Source organism: Phalacrocorax aristotelis, chromosome 9 (genome assembly GCF_949628215.1).
Source record: "Phalacrocorax aristotelis chromosome 9, bGulAri2.1, whole genome shotgun sequence".
Lineage (NCBI taxonomy): Eukaryota > Metazoa > Chordata > Aves > Suliformes > Phalacrocoracidae > Phalacrocorax > Phalacrocorax aristotelis.
This window is the reverse complement of record NC_134284.1, coordinates 30132827-30149589: the sequence shown is the minus strand read 5'-3', so window position 1 is coordinate 30149589 and position 16763 is coordinate 30132827. Positions and strand designations below refer to the sequence as shown.

At 39.3% G+C, this 16763-nt stretch overlaps 1 protein-coding gene across 3 annotated transcripts in view; it reads right to left on the bottom strand.

Annotated features, from left to right (window-relative positions):
* The window catches only part of ESR2 (estrogen receptor 2), a 37863-nt gene extending 23110 nt beyond the window's left edge, over positions 1-14753 (bottom strand). Inside the window, exons 1-4 of one of the 3 annotated variants that reach the window (XM_075104122.1) lie at positions 14518-14753; positions 10756-11228; positions 3345-3520; positions 511-627 (exon numbers count right to left, since the gene is read on the bottom strand). In XM_075104122.1, coding sequence (XP_074960223.1) covers positions 511-627; positions 3345-3520; positions 10756-11228; positions 14518-14520 — 769 coding nt within the window. In that variant the 5' untranslated portion in view covers positions 14521-14753. Of the gene's footprint in view, positions 1-510; positions 628-3344; positions 3521-10755; positions 11229-12560; positions 12998-14517 lie in introns of those variants that run through there. The other 2 variants (XM_075104123.1, XM_075104121.1) reach the window with 2 other exon arrangements.
* Between the last annotated feature and the right edge of the window lie 2010 nt (positions 14754-16763).

The window sequence follows — 16763 nt, the reverse complement described above, 5'->3', positions numbered from 1 at the left end:
TGGTTTCACTTAGGTGCTAGTCTCATTCTTACACTCCTCCCGAGGCATTCATTCTTGCCACAGTTGGAGGCAGGAGACTGGGTTAACTAACTACTGCTTTGATGTGGCACTGCTGCTCTTGATTTACATTCAACCAGCAGAGCAGAGCACAGGCTCGTTTACCCCATATTAGATAGGATTTCAGTTTTGTTTGAGGCTCAGGCAGCAGCAGGTCTTAGCTCCCAGTTCTGCAGAATGCAGCATGCAGGTACACTGCCTTCAGACTCTGCAGAGCTACGATGGTTTTCACATGCTTAACCAACACCTTACTTTTTTTCTTCTGAAATGAAAAGGCTTCTTCTGCTTTAAGAATCAGTACATTCCTTCCTGTAAAACCAGCTTAAACTTTGTTCTAACTGCCTGTTGTGCCTTTTTAGGATTCCAAGAAAAAAAGAAAAAAGCTATACAGCATTGACTGAAAAAGAAAAGCCAGCAAAACCCAAACAAACAACACAGACATGCAAAACTTACCACATTTCATCATTCCCACTTCATAACATTTACGTAGTCGGCATGCTTGGCAGCTCTTGCGCCTGTTTTTGTCTATTGTGCATTGATTGGTGGCTGGGCAGATGTAATCGTTATGTCCTGCAGCAGAGTAAGAGAGAAAATTTCACATCTCCAACAGTCTCTCTTGGTCATTTCCCAAATCAGGACCTTCTTGATTTTAAGCATCTCAACTTTTTCATATACATGTATTTAAGCTCCATTAATTTAACTGATGCAAAAATGCATATTTATCCAGTACTGAAAACATGAGTCTGGCCTCAAAAAGTAACCAGACAACATAGACAGGCTTTTACTGATGACTGTTAGATAAGCAAGCACCTTCTAATACCAACTCATGTTTGAAAATGGGACATATGCTCTTGTGGAAATTTGCTCCCAACCTCTTACTGTGTCTTGGGACTCTACAGATGGCAGACAGATTTTTGGTTTTTTTTTTTTTTTCCTTCAGTAGAGTTGAGAGCAGCAGCGCACACAGCTTCAATCCTGCAAAGGCTTAAGTAAACTACAGCTCTATTTACTGAACTCTCTGACTTGGTGAGGTCCAGGAACGAAGAAGCCTTTGGAAGACTGACCCTGGACCAAAGTTAATAAAAAAAAAGCAGCCCAAGAGAGAAAGACGACTAGTATAAAATAACACATATGTATAGTATAAAGAAAAGCACAAGAAGAAACTTTTAGATATTATGGACAAGTGTTTCTCCTATTTTCACCAGTTTCCACTACAGCCTCTTCTGTTGTCTTCTTCTCTCCCACCTCACCTCGCCCGCACCCAAACCCCTTTACACTACTGTATTTCATTAATCAATAATCTGGTCCAAAGGTTTATTACTGTAAACTGGACTTGAGTATGCTCTTGGTGTAAATACAGTCAAATCATGTCCTGCCAAATACTGGAAATCTTTCTTGCAGTAGTTACCAAAGCATGCAAAAAATATTCACTCATTTACATTTCTTAATGTCTTTTCTCTCAAGTGTTTTTTTAAGTTATTTTTCCAAACTTCAAGAATAGATCAGGCAAAAATACAGCTACTAGAGTTTTTTTTACTTGATGCAAGTCCAAGAGTTCATGTCCCCAAAAGTAATTATTTAACTGAACCATTGTGACTATTTCCTTGCAAAATTAAAATAATTTTAACCTTGAATTTTTGAACTGACAATTTTGAAAAGAAGACATCAGGTTACAGTTTTTCCCATTTCCTACTGGCAGATATGACTGAAAAACAAATTACTGTTTATCACTCTTCACACAACATGGGGGGAAAGGAGGAGGAAGCTTTCTGCTGCACTATAACCCAAGCAGACAGAGTATAAAGTAGTTTAAAACTCCCGTGGCCTTGGGATAATTTAGCTTGCAGGCAGATGTTCAGAGATGTGGGATGAATACACTACACTACAAACCTGGACAAGCAGAGGAGACCACACACAGTTTCTCAGTCATATCGTCTAATTTTAATTAGACATCAGCTCAATGCTTTGGTCTATGGTAGGCCCAGAAGTTTTATTTTTATAAGCAATATCCTTCATAGCAAGAGTTGCAACTGAGTGCTTGATAATGTTTTATGCCAAGAACTTACTTTCATTTATTTGAATTACAAACAAATGTTACCTGACAGGGTACATTAAGGTGTACAAAAGGCCACAATGGATAACTTGTTCATGGCCAAAGCACATGAGCAATGCAGAGCAGGCAAATAATTTTCCTGACAGAAAACACTTTGAGATCAAATTTAGTCTCCATTTGTGTCAAGCTGGAGACAAAGTTCTCTTCAATTATTTTAGAAATCAAAATAACTTGCACCAGTTATAGAAATTGTTATTCACCCATGCAGAATTTTCACAATAAACTGAAAAGGCGAACAAGTTTAGAATTAAATTTTATTCTAATGGTGACACCAACTCTGCCATATCAATCCAAAAGAAAATATTGCAAGATTGCTAAAGGCTTTGTGTGCAGCAGAGGAAGGGAACATTACAGACCAAAAACTGACAGGATTTTCTGTTTTAGTATCTGCGCGTAGTATCCAATGTCAATCCAATTAAGTTTCCACCAAGACGCCCCAGACAAGGCCAAAGAACATAACTAGAGCCAAGGTTAAAGAAATGAAGTGGTCCAAAGTTGCAAAATGGTGCATAAGTCACTGCTCTTAGGCTGTGATAACAAACATGGAGACCTACATTTACTTCATACTGCAGTCACTCAGCAAATTTTAACTAAATACCAAATATGTAAGAATTTAAACACTGCGTAAGAAATAGTGCAGTGTAGGCTCTGCAGGGTGGAGGGCTGAGAAATAACAATAATCAGGTGTGTACCTAATACTTGGTACACAATTTTTATATCATACACACTATGTAGTGATTATATGATATGACTCAGCAGCTCCAGGCAATCTACTCTTGTCAATAATAGATCCTGGCAAGCAAAGTCTCCAGACAATTACCTACTCTGTGCCTATTACAACAAGTTCACAATTACTGTGTCTGCTTTGGGACACAAACTGCAATCAGATTCACAAGGCTGCAGTGCCACCCCACCAAGGCCTTTGCTGCAGGGCCTTCCCATGCTGTGTATTCCACCTCTTCTCTAAAGAAATCAGTTACTCGCTTAATTTTTCCAGATCTTGATAACATAACAGCCAAAAGATGAAGTAGTCAAATCACGTGTTGCTCTATTTTCAGCATGCAGCACCATACACCAGGATTTTAGATCAACTCATTATTAGATCAACCACTGCAGCCCCTGATCATATGAAACAACTTATATGAGCAAAGTTACCAAAAGCTGATTTTCCTACCTTGAATACTTCTTTTAAAGAATGCTTTGCAGCCTTCACACGACCAGACCCCATAGTGGTATCCTGAAGCATAATCACTGCAGACTGCACAGAAGTGGGCATCCCTTTTTGAGCCAGGATTATTTGCAACTGGGCTTGTACAGTCATTGCCATTAGTTTTTCTTTTCAATGTTTCTCTGATAGAAAAGACAAGCATCTGTTATAAAAGCGGGAAAAGTTAATCTGCATTGCGGAGTTTCATTATTTTCCATTGCCTTCTAGTCTCTCTCTATAGACTCTCCTTATTACTGAACACAGTATCGTGTAAAACTCTGTTAAGCCTTTTTCTGATAAAGTTATTTAAAGCATATAGATCTTATCCCAGAGCTTTCAGTGATGACAGTCTATAAAGTTATAAAATACTTAAAGGCATAAAACTGGACTGGTGATGTGTCGTTCACATGAACTCTGGAAAATCACATGGAATGCTGATGGATCTTGAAGAATTCTTGGAAGCGTACAAGTCCAGGAATTTGTGAACCAAGTGGCCTTTGCCTTTGGGAAGCCTTGCATGGAAAACGTGAACTCAGCCATGGACAGAGCTACAGTTGCTTCATACTGTTAGCAAGGCAAAATTCTATATGGAGCAAGACAGGTCTAGTCTCAAGTATTTTATCCTTAAAAAGAGGCTTTATTCATTCAGTTAGATGCTGGAGACAAAAAGCCTGAGGTGTAAATCTCAGCCTACAAGATCAACTCACAATGTTAGACAAAGTTTTCTGTTCAAGGTGACGACCCATGTTGACCACGCTAAAGCTAAATAAAGGGATGTATGAATACAAGAATGGAGAAACAATTAATAAAATACATTCATACATAAAATATTATTGCTCCATATAAATTAATAAGATATATGCATTCCTGAAGTGCTGCAAATAGTTCTAATTTACTGGAATATTCTTATAGACTGGATTAAAATTAGAACAGGATAAAAACATGACATAACAGCCAATTCCTGGCACCAAGATCCTGTAAACAAACAGCAAGAGGAAAGGAACTTAGATTATCAGCAAAGTGGTTTTTAGGTATAGGAAGCACATCCATTGTGTAATTTTTCTCTGGACCTCATTTTCTCAGTGGTTTTAGCATGCCTTACCTTCATGGTCAATACAGTTTCTACATAGAGAAAAAATAGTGTCACGAGCAAACTCTTGGCAGCAGCTTGACAAAAGGAAAGCTGTATAGCTAACTTGTTGGTACAAACTCAAGCACAGAGGCCCAAGTTAAAAACTACAGAATTTTCCTCATCCTGCCTTCCAGCAGGATTAGGGAGGAGAAGAAGTATCGGTTGGGATAAGACAGCAGGCAGCATGGTTTATGACTTCTGCCCTGGCAACATACCCTTGCTCTTTAGAGGAAACCTGTTCACCAGCATGAGTAAGTTTAAACAGAACAGTAGACACATGCTGCAAGTGCTGTCAAAGAGACTGTAACTAACATGTTAGAAGTAGACTTTGTGCTGATTTCATAACAGGGGGTAAGGACAAATACACCCACATGCCAACTAAAAATCCTAAGTTTATAAGTATCTGAGGAGAATGTGCTCCAATTTCCTAGTCGAAAATTCGGAAAGGAAAAAAGGTGGTTCTTTAAGCATATACCAAAACAGAAAAATTAAGATGTTTTCTGTACAATTAAATTACTGCAAGCTTTTAAAAAATGTTAATTCATTCAGATATTGCAGGACATAAGGGTGTTTAGGTGTTTAACAAGCCTGGTCTTTGATTATACACACACACACCCCCCATTAACGGATTGCTAAACCGCTAAGTTATTTCCCCTTTTGCCACGCTGGGAAAACCATTGCGGGGGAACTGGCCCTTAGAATAACAGGACTGTACCACACATGCCTAATAAGCTGCTAATGCAAGAAGGAAAACATTGCTATTCCTTTCTGTTTCCCTCAGATTTGGAAGAAAAAGTAATGTGGTGTTTCACATTAGTAGAAAAGGTGTATTTTTAAGCAATGGAATCATGATCCAATTGTGAGAGTCAGAAGAGGATCAAAATCAGCTAGAGAGCACCTCAGTGACTGATTGATGTGCTGGTAGGGAGTGATGTCTATCGCCTTCATTAAAGCACTGAGATGTTATGGGTTAAAATAAAGAAAAAGCACACACTGTAACATCTCACTGAGGAGTGTTGTCTTTTACTTTCCAGTCATGAAAAGTGTTTCAAAAAACACTTTTTCTTTCCCTGCTTAGAAGTTTAACGACAGTCACCCTGCACACATGCAAGCTGCGTGACTTCCGCCGACTGGCAAACGGCTTGCATACGGAGCAACAATCTGGAACAAATTCCTCCTGCCGTCTTAACGGGTATCAAATCTGCTCGCCTGCGATAGCTGCGGCAGCGCAGCAGGAGGTTTAAGCCCAATCGTTTTGGTACTGTTGTCTTTAAGGACAACAGAACTAGGAAACAGTTGAGAGCTTTAAGGTACGTGTTCCTTACCCCGAGAGCCTCGCCATCAGACAGCGTATCACGCAGACGGCCAGCCGGAGTGGGTAGCCCCACACGTGGTTAGAGGCCACCTCCCAGCGCTCTGGGGACCGGTGCACTCCAGCATGCTCAGCAGATGAACGAGCTGCCAGGTCCTCCAAAAGAACTGGTGATGGCTGGCTGTATGCTCACCAAGCTCCTGCTCTGAAGGATGCAGGAAAATGGCTGCTACTGAGGAACCGCACGGACAAAGATTTATTGCTTTACACCTCTAATTTACACCTCTCTATTTCATGATCATGGTTTCTGTATAGAGATATTAAATTTCCATTAAAAAAAATTAAGATTGTTTTGAAAATAGCAAGTCAGTGATTTTCTACTCGTCATCAACAGTGACAAGATGATTACCCTAAAGGAGAAGGAATTAGCAAGACTATTTAGGTTATTCAGTATCTATCATGTCTCCTAATTTCCTCTGGCTTTGCCACAGCAAGTATTTGATGCATATGCCACACCTGGAAAACATGAACCTAAATTCAACTTTTTGTTAGAAATGAAGAAAGGTGGCAGGATTTGACCTAGAAAGTAGCAAGATTTTCTCATGGCATTTGCTGTCTTTCAGGTTTTTTTTAAAACCTGAACTATTGTACATTATAAAAAGAACGAATAAAAAAATCCACTGAGAAAACAAACAAACAAAATCCATTAAGTCAAAAGTGAATAGTCCAGATTTTGTAATGTCTTATAACTCTTCCCTCCCTCCCACAGGTTACTGGCTCATTTAGAACCTGGAGATAATTCAACCCATAAGAGCCTAAGCTGTAGGATGAAGAAGGCTCTTCCTTCCTCAACCAGAATGTGTGCAATGTGATGGGCAAAAATCAGCTGAGGAATACTTTTCAATCTTTATCTTCCTCATTTTCTAGAGACTCCCTCCACTATAACTTCTGGAATTGTTAATACCACATGACTGTCAATATTTATATCTCCAGAGCACAGTTTTGCTATGCTCCAAACATTGATTAGTATGCTGAAAATCATGTTATAGATATATCAAAATTAAGGGTCATATTTTTGCTTAATCTCTGTAACTATTCCATCATAAAATGGAGATGACAACCCATCACCTCAAAGAGATTTTGAGGTACATTTACGTGCTCTGCAGAATGAGCACCAAAAAAAAAAAAGGCACAGGAGAATAACGCAAATAATTATGGCTTCGGAGATGAATTTAAGCAATGTATAAATATGATATTAGCGCACAATGAGAAAGATAGTTACTAAAGAATTTCTAGTTAAGCAAGGATTGCTAGTCTGTGTACCCAAAAACCTTTACCTACACGCTCTACCTACAATTAGTCAGAAGCACGAGGAAAATAGACAAGAAGAACAAATTAAGTTCAGAAACATCACTCTGGCAACTTCATTAAAGTTTCCTAATACTTTTATGAAGTAATATATATGTTAATTTTGAAAATAAACCTTTTGTTTTGTTAATTAAAATCCTTTTATTTAGGGGATGAAGACAGAAATAAATTCAGACTACTTTTAAATATAATTACGCTACCACATTCCTTTTCATATCATTTTAATATAAATTGAGTGATCCTGCACCAACAAAATCAACAACATTTATGAGACTATTTCTGTTATCTTCACAGAGTCCCAGAATGGCAGGGGTTGAACCTCTGGAGATTGTCCCGTCCAACCCCCTGCTTGAGCAGGCACACCCAGAGCAGGGGACACAGGAACGCGTCCAGGCGGGGGGTGAATGTCTCCAGGGAAGGGACCCCACGGCCTCTCTGGGCAGCCTGTGCCCCTGCTCTGGCACCTGCACAGGGAAGGGTTTTTTTTTCTTATATTTAAGTGGAACATCATCTTTCACTTCCACTAGTTAAATGGAAGTTATCTTCACTAGGTACAGGACCTATAATGCAAATAAATATAGCAGAGTCTTTATCACCAAATTATTGCCATTTTGTACCCAAAAAATGGAACTCTAAAAATTTGCATCTGTTTTTACATGGAATACAATTAATTTTTGTTGAAAGTATCGCTATACTGCATAACATTTGCATTTAACAAAGTTTAAAAAATTTCTTCTGTACCTATATAATGAACCTCTTTGTGAGGAAAGGGAATGGCAAGAATTCAGGTTCCTTATTTTAAGCTGATCTACAAGGAGATCCAAATTACCCAGTGATCAGGTTTAGCAAAGTGGACCACATTAGTTTAGCTACTGTTAACAGAAATTTACACTCAGGGAAAATACACTCTCACAGTGAGACTCTTGCTTTATTTTGAAAAGTAAAATAAACTGTGTAACAGGCCTAAATATGTACCAATATTTTCTTACTCATCTTTCAAACAAAATACCCTTTCTCAAAATACAACACTGTTTAAAATTACTTACACATTACAGCATTGGTCCCCTCCCTTCCCCCAGAGCTATTCCTTTAAGTTTCAATCCCAAGAACTCTTCCTTCAAGGTATAATCTGTGAATCTGTAGTGTCACAGCCATTGTTCCCATGGCAATAAATCTAATGTTCATTACATTAATTTAAGACCTCACCAAAGGATAAAGCAAAAGGAAACACAGCTTTTTTTTTCCTTACAGCCTTTTTTCAGGACACTATCTAAAATAAGGGAATTACAGCTCTTGCTTTTTGTGTTTCTATGTCAATTTTTTTTTTCTTTTTTTACAACTTCTATACACGTAGTGGGGGTTACAATGCAAATGGACCACGGAGAAGGTCCAGCTAACAAAAACACAGTTGTTACTTGCTGCTGAACAATAAAAATCGTCCATAAATTTAGACTCCAGATTTCATTTCTCCTCTTTAAGTTCCATCTATAAGTAAATAAATCTTCTGCCATTTGTAAACTCCAGTGTGGCAGGTTTGGCTTGCCTTCTGCTTAGGTAGAGAGCACACGACAGCGTCAGATGGGTGCTCTTGCCCTTGGATTATTCCAGCTGCTGGCCCATCAGCTGGACAGCTTCAAACACTAACCTACAGCTGCCTTCCCAGGGCTGTCAAAGTTTTGACACATGAACCAAAGCAGGAAGACTTCGGGCATTAGCCCTATTCACATTAAACCTGCTGGGGGAATTCTTCTGTATAAGTGCTACCCAAACAGCCTCTCCCAACTCACACACCTACACTTAAAGTAGATTTGCACTCCAGAACTGCCTCCTCCTCTCTGCTGACTCCAAATAGAGACTAGGCAGGTGGCTGGGCTGAAGGCCTGTGCAGCTACAAGTCTGAAGTAGGCATAGATCTCACACCTTAGCCCTGTGCAGTCAACATAATGCCCACCCACTGCAGAAGGAACGTGGGTAGACTCAAGAGTAGCACAAATCCTTTATTAACAATTGAACTAAAACTGTTGCCAGAACACACTATTTTTCATACTGATAATGACTGCTGAAATGAAATAAGGACCCCTATAAATAAACATACAGCTGCTAAAACAGGAACATCACCTGCAACACCCTGTGCTTTTATCCATCCAACAGTTGCTGTGCCCATGAATGGAGTCATTTCGTCAGCTGATGATCTACACACTGCTTATGGTTTGTAATATGAGTAAATATGAGTAAACATATTTGCAGAATGCAAACAGGTTTCAGTTCTTTACAGTTTCTTTACAGCTGAAAATTTAGCCCATGAATCTGCTGTTCACAACACCCTCATAAAGTCAGTTGAGAACAGCAACAAGAAACAATGTCAGACTTTTCAGCAGCAGCACCCTTTTGAACATAATGCGTGCTGCTGCTGTGTCACTGTTAATATTTCTGCTGGTTTTGACTGGGATAGAGTTAATTTTCTCCACAGTAGCCAGTATGGGGCTGTGTTTTGGATTTGTGTTGAGAACAGTGCTGATAACACAGGCATGTTTCGTTACTGCTGAGCAGGGCTTGTACAGAGCCAAGGCCTTTCCTGCCCCTCACCCCACCCCACCAGCGAGTGGCTGGGGGTGCATGAGAAGCTGGGAGGGGAGGGGACACGGCCGGGACAGCTGACCCCAACTGACCAAAGGGATATTCCATACCGTATGACATCATGCTCAGTATATAAAGCTGGGGAAGAAGAAGGAAGAGGGGGACGTTCAGAGCAATGGTGTTTGTCTTCCCAAGTAACCGTTACGCATGATGGAGCCCTGCTTTCCTGGAGATGGCTGAGCACCTGCCTGCTGATGGGGAATAGTGAATGAATGCCTTGTTTTGCTTTGCTTGTGTGCGCAGCTTTTGCTTTACCTTTTAAACTGTCTTTATCTCAAACAATGAGTTTTCTCACTTTTACTCTTCCTATTCTCTCCCCCAACCCATTGAGGGCAGGGCAGGGGGAGAGAGCGAGTGGCGGGGTGGGGCTTAGTTGCTGCCTGGGGTTAAACCACACCAACATTAGGCCAAAAATCAAACAAACAAAAACCCCCCAACATTTCCCCTGAATTCTAAGTTATGAAAAGCCTTCACAACTATTAGACGCAGTTTAAAAAAATACCAAGATAAAATGGAATTCAAACAATGTTGTATGAAAAGGACAAAAGAATGAACCTTTACTTCTTTCACTCCAAGGACTTAGTTTCCCAGAGTAAAATTCATTTTTATTAAACCAAGTAGTATCTAGCAGTCTTGAACTTTTGTTTCTACACAATAAACAATTCCCACATTGAAGACATTCATAGTGCTGTGTGTCAGTGTATAGTTCTCTAAGGAGCTATTGAAAAAGAAATCCTATTTCAGAAGTTACATTTAAAAAAGCACAAAACCCAGGACTGATCTGTTTTTTGGTGGAGGTTTTTGGTTTGGTTATGTTTTTCATAGAGACCAACACATAGAATTCAAATGTAAAAATAAAATACTTAAAAAGAACTAAAGAAGCTGTAAATAATTTTCAGTGAAGTTTTAAAGAAATGAGCAGTACTGACCTGGTCACAGGTAGCACTGGCTCCATTGCTCTTGCTTCGCACCATGGACTCTTTGGCTGCTCTGCATACAGAAGCGATGACTGACAGTGCAATGTCAGAGGGGAGAGATGGCCAGGAGCGGACCATAACACACTGGGGCTTGAAGTTTGCCTCACAGATGCACTCTCTGAATCACCAAAATTGCTGGTAATGTTGTAATTCATCATGGCAGGACTGCAGAATGCCATTGCAGAATATTCATGTCTGTTTTCCATGTAAGAGGAGGGAATATAGAGTGGACTGTGTTCTGCTGTCAACGTGGACTGATTACAGCTGTAGGGAACTGGAGAGACGATACCAGCAGGTGAGTTTTTAATTTCTGTTTTATTGCATCCAATATCCTGAAGTGGCAGCAACTGAGAAAAGTCCTTGTGAGAAGATGCACACAGGGACATTTTGAAGCAAGACTGAAGACTGTTGTTTAAATATTCATCCTAAGATGGTAAGGTATAAAAAAAGTTTAATTAAAAAGGAAGAAAGTTCTGTATTAAGTCTTTCTTATAAAAGAAAAGAGGAATCAGTTAAACAGAAAATATAAAAATATCTTCTAAGACATATTACATACCAAATGCACTTAAACAGTCAATGTACAAATTTATTACCTTTAAGAAAAAGAAAGCTTTCTAGAACTTCCTTAAAAATAAAGCCTAAGACACACATTATGTTTAGACTCCCTTAAAAGATAACAGGAAAAAAAAAAAAAGCACTTGAAGTCTGAAACAAAGATGCCAGTGACAACTTGGATCGTAACAACAGTAGCTCATTACAACCAGGGTAGAACTGCTCTTTGTCAGAGGCAAAATCACACAACTATGGAGTGAGTGCGCTGAGAAATCAATTCTCTTTATAAAAACTTGCCAGCTCTTGCTCCTGCTGTAAGTGTACTGCTTCAGCCTTCCCTTTATCAAGACAAACATTCAACAGCAGGTATTTTGAACACACACACACATATATATATATCCTTTACCCTCCAAAACCAGAATTCCACTGCACACCCCTCCCTGCAGAGAAGGAAGAAATGTAATGGATCACTGAGAGGTCCCTGGATACGGCACCTCTGAACAGAGCCATTATAAAAGAAGAAGTCACAAAATACACATATTTCCAAAGCTGACAAGACAGAACTTGAGCAATTGCATAAAGTCCAGAAGTTATATAACTTTATAATCCTCCATCCCCACTCCAACTACTCTTCATCCTTCCTTCCATCTGATTCAACTATCAAAACAGAGACCTTAATTTGCCCACAGTAAATACTCTTTGTCAGATTTAGGTATATCCAAATTATTTAAAGGGAGAGAGAAAGAGAGAGAGAAAAAGAAAGAGAGAGAGAGAGAGAGAAAGAAAGAGAGAGAGAGAGAGAGAAAGAAAGAGAGAGAGAGAGAGAGAAAGAAAGAGAGAGAGAGAGAGAGAAAGAAAGAAAGAAAGAGAGATCTCCACCAAAACCATCCTCCTAAGACATAACCCTGTCCTGGAAACATTATTTTTACAGCATCATTTAAAAATATTTCTTTTTATTCTTCACTATGGGTTTCATCTGCAATTCATCCCAGCTTTGAAGACAGACATGCCGCCCTTTTATAGCTTGCAATCCAAAACAATTCTGTTTCCAAAATAGCAAGTTGCAGCCCCCAGAACTGATAATGTAGTGTGCTTTTACAGATGGTAATAAGATCTTAACGTGAAAAATCATGGGATAACTAAAAAGTCACCCACAGCTTTGCTATTCCAGAAGTGGCCAAAGTATTGATGCTAAATATTCTTACCTTTTTTCTCCTCATGTGACCATAAAGCAAAATGAGGAAGATTCAAACACAGGTTTGCTGAAGTACCAGCAACCTCCCTGTCCCAAAAATTCTCAGCCAGATGGCATTTCTAGTATGTCATCTTGGGGCTTTGACACGTTTTTCTCCTCTAGGACCAGGACTGAGGGTAGAAGCATTAACAAAAAAATGTAAGAAATAGTCTTTTTGAATAAAATGGGTAGTTTAGGGTCCGTCCTTCCTTCTCACTTTGCACTCTGTTGATGGAACTGACAATATCTGTAGAAATAACCAGGAACTCATTTAAATTATCTCAGGCACTTCAGACCCAGCTGCTGTTTTTTCCTTTGTGGGAAACAGGAAAATGAGATATATCTCAGCAGCTGTTTATGTCCAGCAGTTGTTGCACTGGAACTCCGATGCAGCCAAAGCAGGAGAACCTGACCTCACTCCTCACACAATCTACACACTTTGGTTGCCCCAGCCAGATGCTTCAGTCTCCTCTAAGAGAAACCAAGCATCATTCCATTTTCACTGCAAAAAGCACTGAAAATCCCAAAGATGCTTCGTTCCAATATTATGGGCTGGTCCCAAATAATTTTTAAGCAGCATGTGATGGAACTAAGAAATGATCTTAAGACTATTTTCGGTGGTTACTACGAATGAGCCCAGTGAGCAGACACACGGTGCAGGGTAACCCCAAACCCTTCTGAGAGAAGGACCTGAGAGGCATTACAGCAACATCTCTGTTATAGTCAGCCGGAGACATTCTGCTGTGATGCTTTGGTAGTTTTTACAGCAGGCAACTGGTTGTGTAGTTTTCTTCAGGCATTTGGAAAGTATATGCGTGTACACTATAGAAGCAGAGAGAAGCAGAGAGTAGAGCTGGTACTACTCAAATTTATGAACTGAAATCAGCTGAGCTTTAAGTCATGTTTTTTTGTTTTTTTAAGAGGTAATCCACTAGAGTGGTATGCAGGATAACTGCCTATTTAGCAGAAGGACACATTGTCTCCAAAGGGCAACACACAGTATTTAGAAACGTACACAGAAGTTATGAGAGGAGTGAGTTTGTTTTAGGAGGAAGAGTCCATGCAAGCATGAAAAGTCAGTACAACCTTCCTCAAAAACAGACTGGTCATGACTTATTTACAAGAGAAGGGACTCTGGGTTCCAGGAGGTTAAAGAAAACTGTACTCAAGGTCTTCAGCAGACTGCAATATAGTGAAAAAATAACAGCATTGGCTTAAGATAGTTAACTTGGGTCATAGAAATAGTTTAGCTGCAGTAAACTATGGATCTACATGAGATCATGTTGTTCACATTTCCTTATACCTAGAAATTTAGAAAGGGAAGCCCAGAGCTTCACAAATAAAGTGAAGCTGCTGAAGTTATCCAGTATTGCTCAGAAGGTCCTAAAAACTGACTGCTGGACTGTGAAGTACTAAGGACTGTGACATTAAAGGAGGACTGCAGATTCAGGGAACCAAACCTTAAGATTTAAGGCTGGAGAAAACAAACTCTGCTAATACCAATTCCTCAGAAGGAAGCACAGCCACATTTAAGTCAAGGATTAGAATAAGCAGTGCAACAGGCTAATGAATATGTTACATCCTGGTATAATGTTCTCATATCTTAAGCACCATTCATTAAAGAGAAATGAGCTCCTACATAAAGTGAACTCCCATTGCAACATCTCCTCTCTCTCTGAAGAAAGATTTTAAAAGCAAGAATCAATTTTAAAGTACGTTATTTAGATCTAATCTACCAGCACTGCAGTAGATCTGTACCAGACACAGAAATAAAAACCAGGTATCTGTTATTTTTATACTACAGTCTTCTGGCACACTGCAAATGTTTCAGCCCACTTAAGTCAGTGCAGCTTAGCAAGATACTCAACAACTGAAATGCCATTATTAAGTAAACAGCCATTTTGTCCAATTCCTTGAGTAACACTTACCATTCACAAATCTAAGTCACTAAGGGCAGGGTTCACATCTGGCATAAGAGAAAATAGTTCCATTGGCTCCAGTTCACAGAGAACGACACCGCTATCCATGGGGATGTAGGAACAAAAATGTGATGTTATCAATGTTCTCCACACAAAAAAAAATTAGGTTTCTGGTCTTTAAACAGCTCTACGTATTGAACTCGATATATCTTGAGAGTCACCACACAAGACACACCAGATCAGGCACAAGAACTGGTTTAGATGTCATAGTCAAACAGATACATGGGTAAATAATTAAGCCGTCTGACCTATTTCAAAAAACTCAAAAGCCAGTTATTGCACATTACCTATACCAAGTATCTTTTTAAAAGCCTTTTATGAAATAATTTAATACTTTATTTTAGTTTTGGAAAGGGGAAAAAAATAGGTAGAGAGGGCAGGCTGCCATGTTTTAGAGCCTGCTTGGAAACAGAATACAATAGCTTTTCCTAGAAAAAAACAACAGTCTGCAAAAAGCAATAGTGATGGATGTTGTCAGGCACCATTCCATCAACATGCACTACAACATGCTTAGAATTTTATAGGCAAGTCATGTATTTTGAGCAAAGACTTTTTTGCAATAGAGAATTAAGATGACCTTTTTCTCTGTTAGGCTTAAATTAAAGTGCAATCATTCTTCCTTTCGTTTTAATGGAGGTGATTCAGCAAGCATGCATTCCACTACCCCGCAGCCTAAGGCCCTCAGTCATCTTGCAAAGCGTTCTATTAATATTCTGCTAAGTTAAACTTTACACAACCCACCACAACAGCGAACTGAATAATTTTCTCAAAAACTGATCATTAAAGGAAACTCATTCCCAATACATAAAACGGCACTTGTGCTTCAAGTTTTGTGAAAAACTTATTACTCATTAAGCACAGCAGCGTCAAATACTGCCAACAGAAGGCATATAAGTAAAACAAATTTATTATTACCTGAGAAGGACTAGGTGCAACAAGTGGGGGACAGATAGGGAAGCAAAGTGAAAATAAAGCTATCGTTCCAGACATGAGATGTTGTACTCATTCCTGCAAAATTGATAGCCTGTTCTCAGTGAGGTCAAGACCTCCTCTGAAGAAAATACTGCAGATTAAAAGCATACAGGCAAGAAAACTTTGAAACACTTAAGCAAAATAAGCACTCTCTTTGGCCTATCTTAGCCTTTGTGTTACTGATGATGCTGACAACTTCTAGGTTATTCTAAACATTCATAAATATATTTCAGAGCTCAATGAATATGACATACACGGAGGCACCAAGGGAACTGGGTTTGTTCCACCAGAGGAACACAAGACTGCAGGAGGGTGTAACTCCAGTCTTCTACTCCCTGAACTGGAGTTACAAAGATGACAAAGCCAGACTCTTTTCAGAAAAAGTGCACAAGCCAGGACAAGAGATTACAGTCCTAAGTCAGGGTGAGGGAAATTCCAGTTGGATGGAAAAAATTCTCCACAATAAAAATTAAGTACAGGAATAGGATACCCAGAAAGGCTGTGAAAGTCTCCATCTTTAGAGATATTTAAAAAAAACCAAACTTGCCTGAAAAAGGCCCTAAGCTACCTGACCTCACTTTAAGCAGGATGATGGATTAGTTGCTCTCCAGATGTCCCTTCCCACCAGAATTTTGTATGACTATGTTCCTCCACTACTGGAGGCATTCCTGCAAAGGAAATTCAGTTTTACCCATGCTAGAAAGAACGAAGCATATCAAAGGATCATTAATTTACCCAGACACTGGCCACCTTGTCAACTTTTTTCAAGAAGGTAAGAGCTGTGGGTCCTGCCCAAAGACAACCAGCATTTCATGGTACATGAAAACAGCTGTCTTGCACACACTGCAATGGGATTAGTTCACTAGAAGAAGGTATGCATACAATTGGAAAAGATTTCCATATCTCAGTTCAAACCAGAGTTAAGATTGACTGCAGTAGTTTTTAGCCTTTCAATTTGTAGACCCTTAAAATGTTATCAGGCCTCAGAATGGATTTAAGCTTACGATTATTTGTATTTCTTAGGTGTGTTTCATAGACTTAGGAATCCAGAGACTAGAAGCTGAAAGCCACTGTCCTGCTCAAGAATACAAACTGATAGACTTCAGCTTCTTTACTCTCTCTGTCATTACTTCAATGTACAGTGTGGACACTCAGTACATATTCCATCAAAAAGAATATTTGAATTTCAGTGTGAAAATTTTAGCATGCTCCATTAGAAAAGA